The sequence below is a fragment of the Chanos chanos genome, chromosome 2 (assembly GCF_902362185.1).
Source record: "Chanos chanos chromosome 2, fChaCha1.1, whole genome shotgun sequence".
Lineage (NCBI taxonomy): Eukaryota > Metazoa > Chordata > Actinopteri > Gonorynchiformes > Chanidae > Chanos > Chanos chanos.
In genome coordinates, this window is record NC_044496.1 from 489,084 (window position 1) to 501,497 (window position 12,414).

Sequence of the window (12,414 nt, forward strand, 5' to 3'; positions counted from 1 at the left end):
TCAGTTGCATATAGGACAAGAGCACAGGATACAAACTGATGTAATAACCCAGTGAACTACCTTTTTTTACGAGTACAGAATTAAACATTCATTGTCTAGCGATATAAATCAAGACTATTCTCTCTGAATTCCACATATTTTACCGCAAGATACCATTATTAAATTATCAGCTTATTTAAGCAAGCGACGAAAACACGTTTGAACGAGAGTGAAACTATCCTCTGTCTGAGACTAAATTTTAGGTTTACGTGGGATTTTAAATGCTGTGGAAGCAGCCTGAGTTAGCTATAGTCTTCACAGACCCCCAGTTTACCCAGGCAGCAGTGAACTAGTAGCAAAATATTTAGCCTGTCATGGTATTTCTTATATTCTCACATCTGAGGATGTTAAATTACGACTGTCGCTGTTTGGAGTGTATTGGGCAGATCTGCAGTCATACGTTAGTGGAAGAATCAATTTCCTACTAGACCCATTACGCCCTTTCGTTATTTATGCTGGTATTTTGCTTTATGTGTTCAGTGTAGACACAAGGTTTTGCCACGGATCGATTCTGAAATTCTTTTTTCGAAGGAGCATATGACCTCGTTTCAGTGATATACTTTGCCTTTTGTAGTTGCAAACGGTGAAATTGTAAAAAGCTCTCGAACTCCGCTTTCATGACAGACAATGGTTTTGGTCCGAATTGAGTTTGTTAACTGAATGACAGCCATGTAAATGCGCTGTCAGCAGAATAAACGAAGCTTTCATTTAGGCTCCCATTGAATACATCAGTTGTTTTGCTGTGGTGGCTTACCATGGGTGATTTTCCCATATATATTTAAAACTGTTATGCAGGATCAAAACAAATATGCATTACTGTCGCCAGAATTTTTACTTAAATATCAATATCTCTATGAGCCTTAAAAACAGGCAGATGGTAACAAGCATTTTGTAGCGTGAAATGTGGCAGTGAAACGGGAAAATTAAATTGCGTTAAATAATGATTAAGGTATGAAAACAGTAGACTACACTTTATTTTCAGTACTGCTCACACATTGTAAAAAAAACCGCATACGATATTTCAGAGTGTTAAATCACCGCGCACATGCTCACACATATCGTGTCTTATTTTTGGCATGAGCCACTGAACGCACAGCACAATAAGTGTGTCTGACAACTCTATGTAGCTGTCCACGCAGTCACACTCCGCCCCACGGCCGGGCCACGGCCGCGGCAGCTCTCCGTCACAGAGTTTACGGCCCGCTCAGGCCTGCGTAACGTAAGTTAACCTTTGGAGTGCGAAGGGCTCCATTGTGTGCTGCTGAGCCTACTAGTACCCTAGGCCCCTTTTGTTCCATACCACACCTGCAGCACTGGGATACTGGAGGAGAATGAAAGCCGAGGAAGGCTTCTCCCATTTCAAACTCCTCACAAAGGTGGGAGGGGCAGGGTGTTGCCGTGTGTGTCTTCTTGCCAACTTGTTCTGAAGCAACAAGTTCATTTTCTTCAGCTTGAATCCTGTCATAAAGGCTTTAAGACAGCTTGGTGTTAGTATTTGTGTAGAAAAGAAGTAAATTATTTTACTGCAGATTATTTCATGGGGAGGAGCCCCATCTAACCAGAGTGAGCAGCATCCTCTGATCAAAAAGATCTGCATTTGGACAATGTAAAGTTACGGGTCATTCAAGTTAACAGCTTTTCCTGAGTGGAAAAGTTTAATGTGGCAGCAGAACACAAGTTAAATATGGTCTTGAAAGACAGCTCATCCAATCTGATAGCATTACATTTTAAGGCTCAGAAAACAAATTAAATGACCACAATTAAGGTGAACCATACAGAGACCGCCTGTGTGCCACCTGGGAGCATTCAGCCTTCATATTGATGGGGTTAGTGTATGAGACTGAACTGCGTAGAGTTTAGCCTTCATATTGATGGGGTTAGTGTATGAGACTGAACTGCGTAGAGTTTAGCCTTCATATTGATGGGGTAAGTGTATGAGACTGGACTGAACTGTTTATTGGCCTTTTTCACTGTGCCGTTTTTCTGGCAAGACTTTGCTACTGAGCAGCGTTTGTGGATTACGCAGGAAAACTTGGTGCAATGACCTGCCCGCAAAAGCTCTGTGACAACACAGCTACATCTCTTTAGTAAAGCTCTGAGAAACAGAACCAACAACATCAGCAGCTAACCCTAAACCCTAACCCTAACCCTAACAGAGCCAACAACATCAGCAGCTAACCCTAACCCTAACCCTACCAGAGCCAACAACACCGGCAGAGAGAAGCTACATCTCTTCAGTAAAGCTCTGAGAAACAGAGCCAACAACATCAGCAGAGGGAAGTGCGTGATTGTAGCAGATTGAGAAATGCTGTAATAACAGAGGGGAGTTAGGGGGAAACGCTAAATGCTAGAATGTTGCGTGACTAGCTTGCATGCGACTCAGTGCTTGTCAAGGCCCATGCACTGGAGGGCAAGACTGAAAAACCATACTGAGGCACTCAATAGAAAACACGTTGTGCTTGATCTAGATTGAAAAGTAATTTTAGACAGCTGACCTTTGGGTGTCCTTTGTTTCTGTTATGCATTAAGTTTCTCGGCAAAACAATTTGACTCTCTAAAAGTGCCATGTACAGGATCCAGGAACTACAGGGAAAACAGCAGTGTTAGTTCAGCTCCCTGTAGTTTCTCATGAATAAGTCTGTATCAGTAAGAAGTGTATCCACTGGGCGCATCGTAATATTCTAGAGATATTCATTTGAATGTCAAGAGGCTGTATGCAGGCTGTATGTAGGCTGTATGCAGGCTGTATGTAGGCTGTATGTAGGCTGTATGTAGGCTGTATGCAGGCTGTATGCAGGCTGTATGTAGGCTGTATGTAGGCTGTATGTAGGCTGTATGCAGGCTGTATGTAGGCTGTATGTAGGCTGTATGTAGGCTGTATGTAGGCTGTAAGAAAATTATGTGCTAGTGTTAGGCAGTGGTTACAGGCTCAGCAACATATGAAAGTACTGCCCCTGCCCTGAAGATGACCTGTTCCATATCGATTTCCTTCTCCCATAATATATAGATTGCATATTGTACAGATTGTTGATGCATGAAGGTCTTTTGTAAGTCAAGGGATTCTCCAGGAATTCGTCTTTAAGTTAACATCAATAAATTATATATATACATATGCCTCAGTCCCTTGGATAATACTGTGTTTGAGTGACTTTCTTGGTTTGAAACATACAGTTGTTTATTTCTCAAAGAGGACATTTAAAAAGCCAAATGCATCTCTCTGTGAGAGTGCATCACTCAGTCCCCACAATGCATCACTCAGTCCCCACAATGTATCACCCAGTCCCCATAATGCATCACCAGTGTTCACAATGCAGCAAGACTGAAATCCATGGTAACAAACAACAGTCAAAGTAAGAGATAAGGTTATATTAACAGGACAATATGTCATTTTCCTCCCTGTGTTGTTATAGTCTGTATGTAGCACCAGAAAGCCTATCATCTGTACTTCCCATTCCAATCAATCAAAGCTGGGGATGTATTGGCAGTTGATGCGTGCGCAGCGGTCAGGGAGCAGGTGTGCATGGAAGCTAATCGTGGAAGCGTCAGTATTGGTGTGTGGCTGTGTAGAAAAGCAGCTCTCAGTGTGCCTCTGTCGACTACACCACATGCTGCTGGCTAATCCATTTTGCTGCCTGTTTGTTGTCTTCCTGTAAATTGTTTATATCCGTTCAACCTCCATCTGCATGAATAATTTGTTGGACTTATAAATATTTGACTGTACAATGCTCATTTATCTGTACAGCGATGAACTGTCACTCCAGGACATGACCCAGGATCTGCACTGCAGTCTCAGAGTACCCCTATCCAAATTCACTGCACTCTTACTCCACCCCCCACACAAACACATTCAGTCCCTCTGTCTTCACCCGTGTTCATGTACCACGCTCTGCTCGGATAATGGGAGGGCAGGCACTTCCGGTCAGACCGAGTGTTTTCAGTGCAGTGAACTGAGAGCATGTGCTTCTGTTATCCTGCTGCCTGGACTGTGGCAGAATGAGAGAGAATTCAGTAATCAGACCCTGTGTGTGTGTGTGTGTGTGTGTGTGTGTGTGTGTGTGTGTGTGTGTTTTGCAGGTAACATTTGCGTTTCTGGAGGTGTCTACTCTCTGTGTCCATGATGACCCAGAGAGCTTTGCCTCTTCTCAGCCTGGTCTTTCTGGTGGCCGCACACGTCCACGCTGTCAGTTTTCCGGAGGACAACATACCCATTGACATAGTGGATTATCACTGTAAGACTTAGCGTTTACACTGTACTTGATTTTTTTTTTTTAAATAAGGGATCGGTTAATAAAGTTGGTTGCTTATAAATTTGACAAATATTTCTAAATGAACAAAGCCCCCATGCAGGCTGCGTCAGCATTAGGTAGACTACATTATCTTTTCTTTGACAGCGAGAACAGTAAGAATTTCTGCTGAGTGAACACTCTACCATCACTGAGGACTAGTGTTGTGTCTATAGTTTTCATTCCATTACACACAGAATTTCTCTAAGGCCGTTAAATGTGGCATATATACAGTTAATCAATACACTCTCCTCTATCACTCTGAACAATGCCTGCGTCTCATCTCGGGCACAGATTCAAGGCAGTACCCCGTGTTCAGAGGACGCCCTTCAGGCAATGAATCACAGCATAGACTGGACTTTCAGCTGATGACAAAAATCCAAGACACACTCTTCATTGCTGGCAGGTAAAAAAAAAGCTCTTAATGGTATTAGATTAGGGAACATCTACACCATAATGTACACTGGTCCAATCAATAGGAACACTGAACTCTGTCATACTGTAGCTCATTGTTAGAATCCCTTTACAACTAATCTGTTTTTCCTCAACAGAGACCAAGTTTATTTAGTGAGTCTAAGGGAATCCTACAGGAATGAAATTATCCCATACAGGGTAAGACGACACTGTGATATGGAAATGCATGTGGGAACTGAAGTGTATGGGTTTAAATCTACTCAGAGTTCAAGACCTTGTGTTTGAAAGTGCAAATACAGAAGTTTAACTTTTTATACCCCCTGAAACAACAGAAGCTGACATGGAGGTCTGGACAAGCAGACCGAGAGACGTGCGCCCTGAAAGGAAAGCACAGGGTGAGTGTTTACATTTCCACCCTAACTTCTACCAACAAGCATGTGTAGACCCTAACTTCTACCAACAAGCATGTGTAGACCCTAACTTCTACCAACAAGCATGTGTAGACCCTAACTTCTACCAACAAGCATGTGTAGACCCTAACTTCTACCAACAAGCATGTGTAGACCCTAACTTCTACCAACAAGCATGTGTAGACCCTCAGCAAATTATTTCTCTTCTCTCTCTCTGCTCCCTCTATCTCTGTGTCTCCCTCAGGATGAATGTCATAACTTCATTAAAGTGTTGGTCCCCAGAGGTGATGACTTGGTGTTTATCTGTGGCACAAATGGATTTAACCCCATGTGTAGATATTACAGGGTAAGTCTTTACTGCACACTTTACTGCACACTGATTCAGGGGCTTTTGGTTGATTCTCTACTGTGTTTCCTTCTACAGCCTGACAAGCACTTTTGAGTGGAAAACCTCAGCAGTTTCACTATGTAGTTCTGATAAGACATGACTGTTCATGCAGGCATCTGTATTTTTCTGTCTCTCCACAGTTGGACAACCTGGAATTTGATGGTGAGGAGATCAGTGGGTTGGCGAGATGCCCATTTGATGCCAAGCAGACCAATGTTGCCCTGTTTGCTGGTAAGAAACCTCAAGCCCTTTCAGTGATGTGGGAGTTTGGAAAGAAAATTAAATGCTCTTTGAAACCCATTCACTGGAGTTTTTTTTTAGCACAGTGACTAACCATGTCCACAGTAACCAGGCCTCTCAAAGCTGACACACAGAAAGGCTGTTATGTATTCCATATAAAGCTCTTAGCTGAGAAACTTTTCTGCTTTCAGATGGGAAGCTGTACTCAGCCACAGTGGCAGACTTCCTGGCTAGTGATGCTGTAATCTACCGTAGCATGGGAGACGGTTCCGCCCTCCGAACCATAAAATATGACTCCAAATGGTTAAAAGGTAATCCTACTCTCACCCAGTATCATACGACACACAGCACCTAACCAGATCTGTCCTCCTCTGAGGTCGACCCATACGTGACATAAAACAACAGCCTGTCACACAGACCGGGTCGACTCTCTGCTGCTCTCCACATCTGTGAGATGAACAGTTGAAAGAAGGTCAACAGTCACAATGCAAACCCCTCTATTTTCAGAACCTCACTTCCTGCATGCAGTGGATTATGGGAATTACGTGTACTTCTTCTTCCGAGAGATAGCTACAGAGCATAGTAACTTGGGAAAGGTACGTTTTTGTTTGCGTGGTTGCTTTTGTCAGTGCTTTGTTTTAAATAAATGATTCATGTTGTCACAGTTGGTTTCCTGAATGTTTGTGTGAGCTGTAAATATTTTGTGAGTCACTGAGAATGTTACAGGCTGAAATGTTGTAAGGGTTTTACCTCAGCTGCTTGTAAATATTTAAGAAGTTAATCATTTTTATTAAAATAAGTCCGTTATACATATCTAATTTAGACCCTAAACCCCACCGACCTCGTTCTGTTATTCATCAATGAGAATAGGTGAGGACAGGTCCGGGTGCACGGGCAGTCACAGGCATTAAGCCCTGAGCCTGTTTTGGGCGAGGGCATAAATGGTTTTTTTAGCAGCCGCAGGGTAGGGGAAGCACTCCGTCGATGGCAGAGAGGCCTTCGGCATGCAGGCAATGTTTTATTTAAAGCTCAGAAGTGTTTTTCTGAGGCCGATTCCTGAGACTCACTCTGTTATTCTCTCTCTCTGCAGGCTGTGTATTCCCGAGTGGCGCGTATATGTAAGAATGACGTAGGGGGTTCTCAGCGCGTGCTGGAGAAACATTGGACGTCGTTTGTTAAAGCACGCCTGAACTGCTCCGTGCCTGGAGAGTCTTTCTTTTACTTTGATGTCCTTCAGTCGATCACAGATATCATCGACATTGACGGAGTCCCGTCTGTCATCGGTGTGTTCACTACACAGCTTAACAGGTGAGAAAAATGCCCCTTCTGCCTTCTAACACCAACTTTGGTTGATAATTAACCAGTTATTTAACTTTATTATGTTTTTCCCACAGTATTCCAGGTTCTGCTGTGTGTGCGTTTTCGATGGCAGACATAGAGCGAGTGTTTCAGGGCAGATTTAAAGAGCAGAAAACACCAGACTCTGTCTGGACAGCTTATCCTGAGGAGAAGCTGCCAAAGCCAAGGTGAATGAGCAATGCAGCAGCGCGTCATGATTCGGTGCATTTGGGTGAATAATTTATGAGCAATAATTAGCTCTTTAACCCTGGCTTACGGAGGCCAAATGTGGCGAGGTGTAGGTTTACAGGCATAGGGCGTATATCCCCCCCCGACACTCCTGAGCCATGGCCCCGTCTCCTCAGCCCTAATCCGTCTTCCTCCTCTCAGGCCAGGCTGTTGTGCTGGACATGGTTCAGCTGAGGCTTTCAAAACATCCATTGAGTTTCCGGACGAGACGCTCCAGTTCATCAAATCCCATCCCCTCATGGACACCGCAGTGCCCTCCATTGGAGAAGAGCCCTGGTTTACCAAAACTCGAGTCAGGTATGTTAACCCAGTGAGAGACATTTCGCCTTCTGAAGGTGCCGACCAATCGTTGACCTGTTAACAGTTGTGACCATGTTGTCTGCAGGTACAGGCTAACCGCTCTGGCAGTTGACAATGCTGCGGGGCCATACAGGAACTATACAGTTGTTTTCATTGGCTCTGAGGGAGGAATTGTCCTGAAGGTCCTCGCCAAGACATCTCCATACTCCCTTAATGACAGTGTGCTGCTGGAGGAAATTGACGCATTCAACAAGGCAAAGTATGTATCTCGGGCTTCATTCTTAATCTCACTCTCTTTATCTCTTTTACTTAATAAATCCTCACAGCTGGCAAACCAATCATTCTTCAGCTCCTCTGTCTGCCCTTATTCTCTCTAGGTGCTTATCGAACAATGATGACGACAAGCGCGTTCTCTCGTTCCACCTGGACAAAGACACGCATACCCTGTATGTGGCGTTTTCGAGCTGTGTGGTCCGAATCCCACTCAGTCGCTGTGAACGCCACAATTCCTGCCAAAAGTGAGTCCTGTCCTCTCATAGTGCCACATCACATGATAAGAGTCACTTAATAAGATCAGGCAATCTGTTTTCGGGGGTTAAATGACACGTTGTGTCAAAACAGGTCTTGCATTGCCTCGAGGGATCCCTACTGCGGTTGGACGTCCCAGGGCTCCTGTGAGAAGATCCCTGCAGGAATGTTGTAAGAGTTGGCATTAAGAGTGTGCTCAGCTTTCTGTCTAATAGATCTGGTGTGGAGCAGATGTAAGCTCACCGAGCGTCTGTTCTCCTTGTCTGTGTGTTACAGTACTGGCTACGAACAAGATGTGGAATATGGAAACACTGTGCAACTCGGCGACTGTCACGGTGAGGCTGTTAACCCCCCTGACAGACCGTTAGCTTGTAGACGTCATAACAAGGGCCTGTCACTCCATTCTAGAGGCTTACCGTATACATTTACTGATACACTGTACTAATGTCACTAATCTCAGTGCTTTAACATGGCAGGCAGTGCTGGCACAAAGAGACAATGAGCTGAACTGTAAGACCAGAAGAATTGCCCTTTCAAATGACTCTTTTCCTCTCAAATCAGCCGAGAGAAGTGTTAATACGCCCCCGACCCCCAGCCTTACTCTTTCGTTGTTGTTTTTTTTGTTGTTTGATTTTGTTTTCTTGTTTCACACCTTGACCAAAATCTACAAGAAAAGTACACAGGCCTTTTAATTTAGACTTTCATTTCTTCATTTTTTTAATGATTTCTTGTTCCTTTAATTCTTTTAGAATTTTTGGCTACTACATCAACGCCAGATTACAAATCATATGGCGACACAACCTCTGGTTAGTTTTTTCCTTTACTCAACTGATTTCTTCCCTTGAGTTCAGCATATTCCAGTTCTCCCCTTTCTTTTCCTTTGCTTCCGATCATTCATCTTAATGAGCTGCTCTTCACCTCCACTTCATCACTACAATAAGTAACTGGTGGACCCATCGCTTGGCATCAGTCAATGGACCATTTCATCCCTGTTTAAGCACATTTCCTGTTCACTCTTCTTCACCTCCTGCATGGTCACCTGTCACCTAGCTGCTCCTCCTCTTCCTTTGAATTCTTTTCATCTATAATCAGTTCTCTAGATCACTATTCTGAGCCTTTCCCCCTCCAAAATGTGCAGTGTTTAAAGTTACTTCTACAGCTTCTAAAAATGGTATAAATTCTTCTTAATGGGAAGCATCTTTATTGTGGAGTAAAATGTAAACATATTTAATTACACCTCTGCTAAGTGTTGGAGAAGAGCTCAAATCAGCACAGAGCAAACTCACTTTTGAAAACATTCTTTAAAACAGCATTAGACTAATGCAAGTCCACTGACCATACCGACTAACCTGGTTCTTAACGGTTTGCTTTTTGCACTGTCTGCATCGTTTGTTAACAGTTTGTTTGTCACCACAGACATGGGGTTTTCATCAACGTCAGTCACGCCAGTGGCATCTGGCACCATAGAATCACCCAAAATCATACCCTCTCAGACACCTCAACTCTTTGGGTCAAGGAAATTTGTGCTCCAAGATGACCCAGCCACTTCCCATTCTTTTGAATCATTCCCTGGTATCCCCGAGGGTAAGGCCTTTACAGGGACCACTCTTTCCCGCTGAATGGACTCCTGGCTAATAGCTGCCCCTGACAAAGCATCTGAAAAGGGCCTCTGAGTCTCTGAGAACACACCACGCTATAGCACGAGTGATCAGTGTTGTCAGACCTAGAGACCGCAGATTATCTGTTCCAAACGAAAATTATTTGTGCTGCAGAATTTTCACAGATGTCAGAAACAATAAAGTGGCCTTATCTGTGCGATGCAAGCAGCTATCCAGGAATTCCATCAGCTGACACGGCAGTTTTTTTCTGTTCTTACTTCTCTTTTGTTGCTTATCTTCTTATGTTCTTATGTTCAGTGTTTGCATATTTCCGTGAGTTTTTATGTTAGAAAACTACTTTTAGAATGATTCTTCTTCAATCATCCTTTAGTCTTATGTAAACTTCCCTGTAGCCATTTTTTTCTCTTTCTTCTGTTCAACTTATAACCCTGGATGCTGGGAATTCTTCCAAATATCTTGCCAATAACCAGTTCTATTCTCGGATTTTGGTGCTCATAGATGACTAACTCCTTCAGTTGTCTGTGGTTACTAACAAATCTTAAACTAAAATACACTCACTGACCAGGTTTCCTCTCTGCAATATAACTGAGTTGTTGTTTTTCTTCGGCCATCTGTAAAAGAGCAGATCATCTTCTGTACAAAATAAAACTCCACTAACCCCACGTTTCTATAGTGAGGGGCATGCTGTCTCCAGAGGTCACCACTCTCAGTTGTATCTGCCTGAACAGTGAAATGGCCGTCAGTGCTATGTCATCCACTCACCAGTCAGAATCTTTCTCATTCTTTCTTAATAATGGTTCCTCTCTTTGCCAAAAATCTAAATCATTAAGGTATTCCGAATACTAACGTGAAATGACCTGTTCTTAAAAGCAGGGTAGATGACAGGGGAGCTCTGGGGAAAAGGTAGAGGAATCCATCCATTGCTGTTTACACCCATCTGAAAGAGTACACATCTCAAAAGAGAGAGGTAAACTCTGCTTTAGAGGAATTCAAATCAAAGCTTTCACACTATGTGTGTTTCAGGTATGTGGGAGATTCATTCCGGAGATTCAAACCAGATGGTTCATATGAACATTCTGATCACTTGCGTGTTTGCTGCGTTCCTCCTGGGAGCATGCATCGCTGGGATGGTTGTCTACTGCTACAGGGATGCATTTCTACACAAGCCTCGGAACATACACAAGGATGCCGAGTCAGCCCAGTCCTGCACGGACTCCACCGGCAGCTTTGCCAAACTCAATGGCTTGTTTGATAGCCCGGTAAAGGAATACCAACACAGTATGGATTCCCCAAAGCTTTACACCAACCTGCTTACCAATGGGAAAGACATGGCTCCCAACGGAGACACCAAGACAATGATCCTCAGCCGACAGTGCCAGCCCCCAGAACTGGCTGCACTCCCAACACCTGAGTCCACTCCTGTCCTCCAGCAGAAAAGTCTGCAGTCTGTCAAGAATCAGTGGGAGAAGGCCCCCGGCAAACTCAAGGGGTCTCGAAAAGACACTCCTCCCAAAAGCCCCCAGTACTTCCCGTCCAGCCCGCCCCATCACTCCCCTATGGGTAACACTCACATCCCCAGTGCTGTGGTCCTTCCCAACGCCACGCACGAACACCGGGAGTCATTCAGCGGTGCAGATATGCCGCAGTCAGATGGTAAGGTCCAAAATACTGACCAGACTGGTTCAAAGTCCAGCAGGAAGGATCACAGGCGTTCAGTGGATGCCAGGAATACACTGAACGATTTACTGAAACACCTCAACGAGAGCAGCGGCGCTCCAAAGGCAATCATGGTTGAGATGCCCAGATCCAGGCAGCACCTGATGCTGGAGCCCATGGTGAGTCTAACAGAGACACCCCCCAAGGTTCCCAGCCGGGAGGCCTCACTTTACTCCCCCTCCTCCTCTTTGCCCAGGAATAGCCCCACTAAGAGAGTGGATGTGCCTACAACCCCCACCTCCCCCACAGGACAGACCAACACACTGGAGAGACAGAGGAGCTACCACAGGGGCTCCTCTCAGAGACACTCCATATCTGCCCTGCCCAAGGGTATGACCTCACCCAGCGGGGTGGGCATATCACGACAGCCCAGCATGAATAGGAGCGGGCATATGCCCCCGACCCCACCCTCCAGACTAGACTCTCATGGGGTTCCAATGGGCATGCACCCACAGGCCTCCATGTCCAGACAGAACAGTTACAGTGGGCAGGGCTCACTGCCACGCTCGGGGGTTAAGCGGACTCCCTCATTAAAGCCAGACGTTCCCCCTAAACCCAATGGCTTTGTTCCACAGACTACACAAATGAGAGTAGTGAACAAATATAGCTACTGAAGGGTACCAACAGCTTGGTTTTGCTTGATGAATGAACATTTGGTTAAAGCATTGGCCTGTAGAGTCATGTCTTTATATTGGAGGTATTCTCTCAATGAATGCTTCATTTAAAAAGGGGGAGTGGATAACCAGGAGGCCAAAGAACCAGCTTGTTTTTCATCTCCGTTTCACATCATGCTAAACATGTGCAACAGGTGACAACAGCCAAGAGAGTCTGAGAACGCGGGCGTGGCTCTGACCTCTGCGGCCAGAGGTCACCTGTGCTGCTGGCTAACA

At 44.7% G+C, this 12,414-nt stretch overlaps 1 protein-coding gene across 1 annotated transcript; it reads left to right on the forward strand.

The window, feature by feature from the left end:
- The first annotated feature begins 4,156 nt into the window (after positions 1-4,156).
- On the forward strand, positions 4,157-12,138 carry sema6d (semaphorin 6D). Its single transcript, XM_030793053.1, has 18 exons — positions 4,157-4,268; positions 4,617-4,728; positions 4,874-4,934; positions 5,069-5,131; positions 5,391-5,492; positions 5,675-5,765; positions 5,966-6,085; positions 6,282-6,370; positions 6,865-7,082; positions 7,169-7,300; positions 7,503-7,658; positions 7,747-7,920; positions 8,039-8,179; positions 8,283-8,360; positions 8,466-8,524; positions 8,939-8,995; positions 9,606-9,773; positions 10,832-12,138. Exons 1-18 carry the CDS (start codon positions 4,157-4,159, stop codon positions 12,136-12,138), a joined length of 3,240 nt encoding a protein of 1,079 aa, XP_030648913.1.
- Positions 12,139-12,414: the final 276 nt, after the last annotated feature.

Coding starts and splice junctions, on each gene's coding strand:
- sema6d (XM_030793053.1), top strand. CDS start 4,157: ATGACCCAGAGAGCTTTGCCTCTTCTCAGCCTGGTCTTTCTGGTGGCC. Junction 7,659..7,746: donor TTTACCAAAACTCGAGTCAG/GTATGTTAACCC, acceptor TGTTGTCTGCAG/GTACAGGCTAACCGCTCTGG. Junction 8,525..8,938: donor GCAACTCGGCGACTGTCACG/GTGAGGCTGTTA, acceptor TAATTCTTTTAG/AATTTTTGGCTACTACATCA.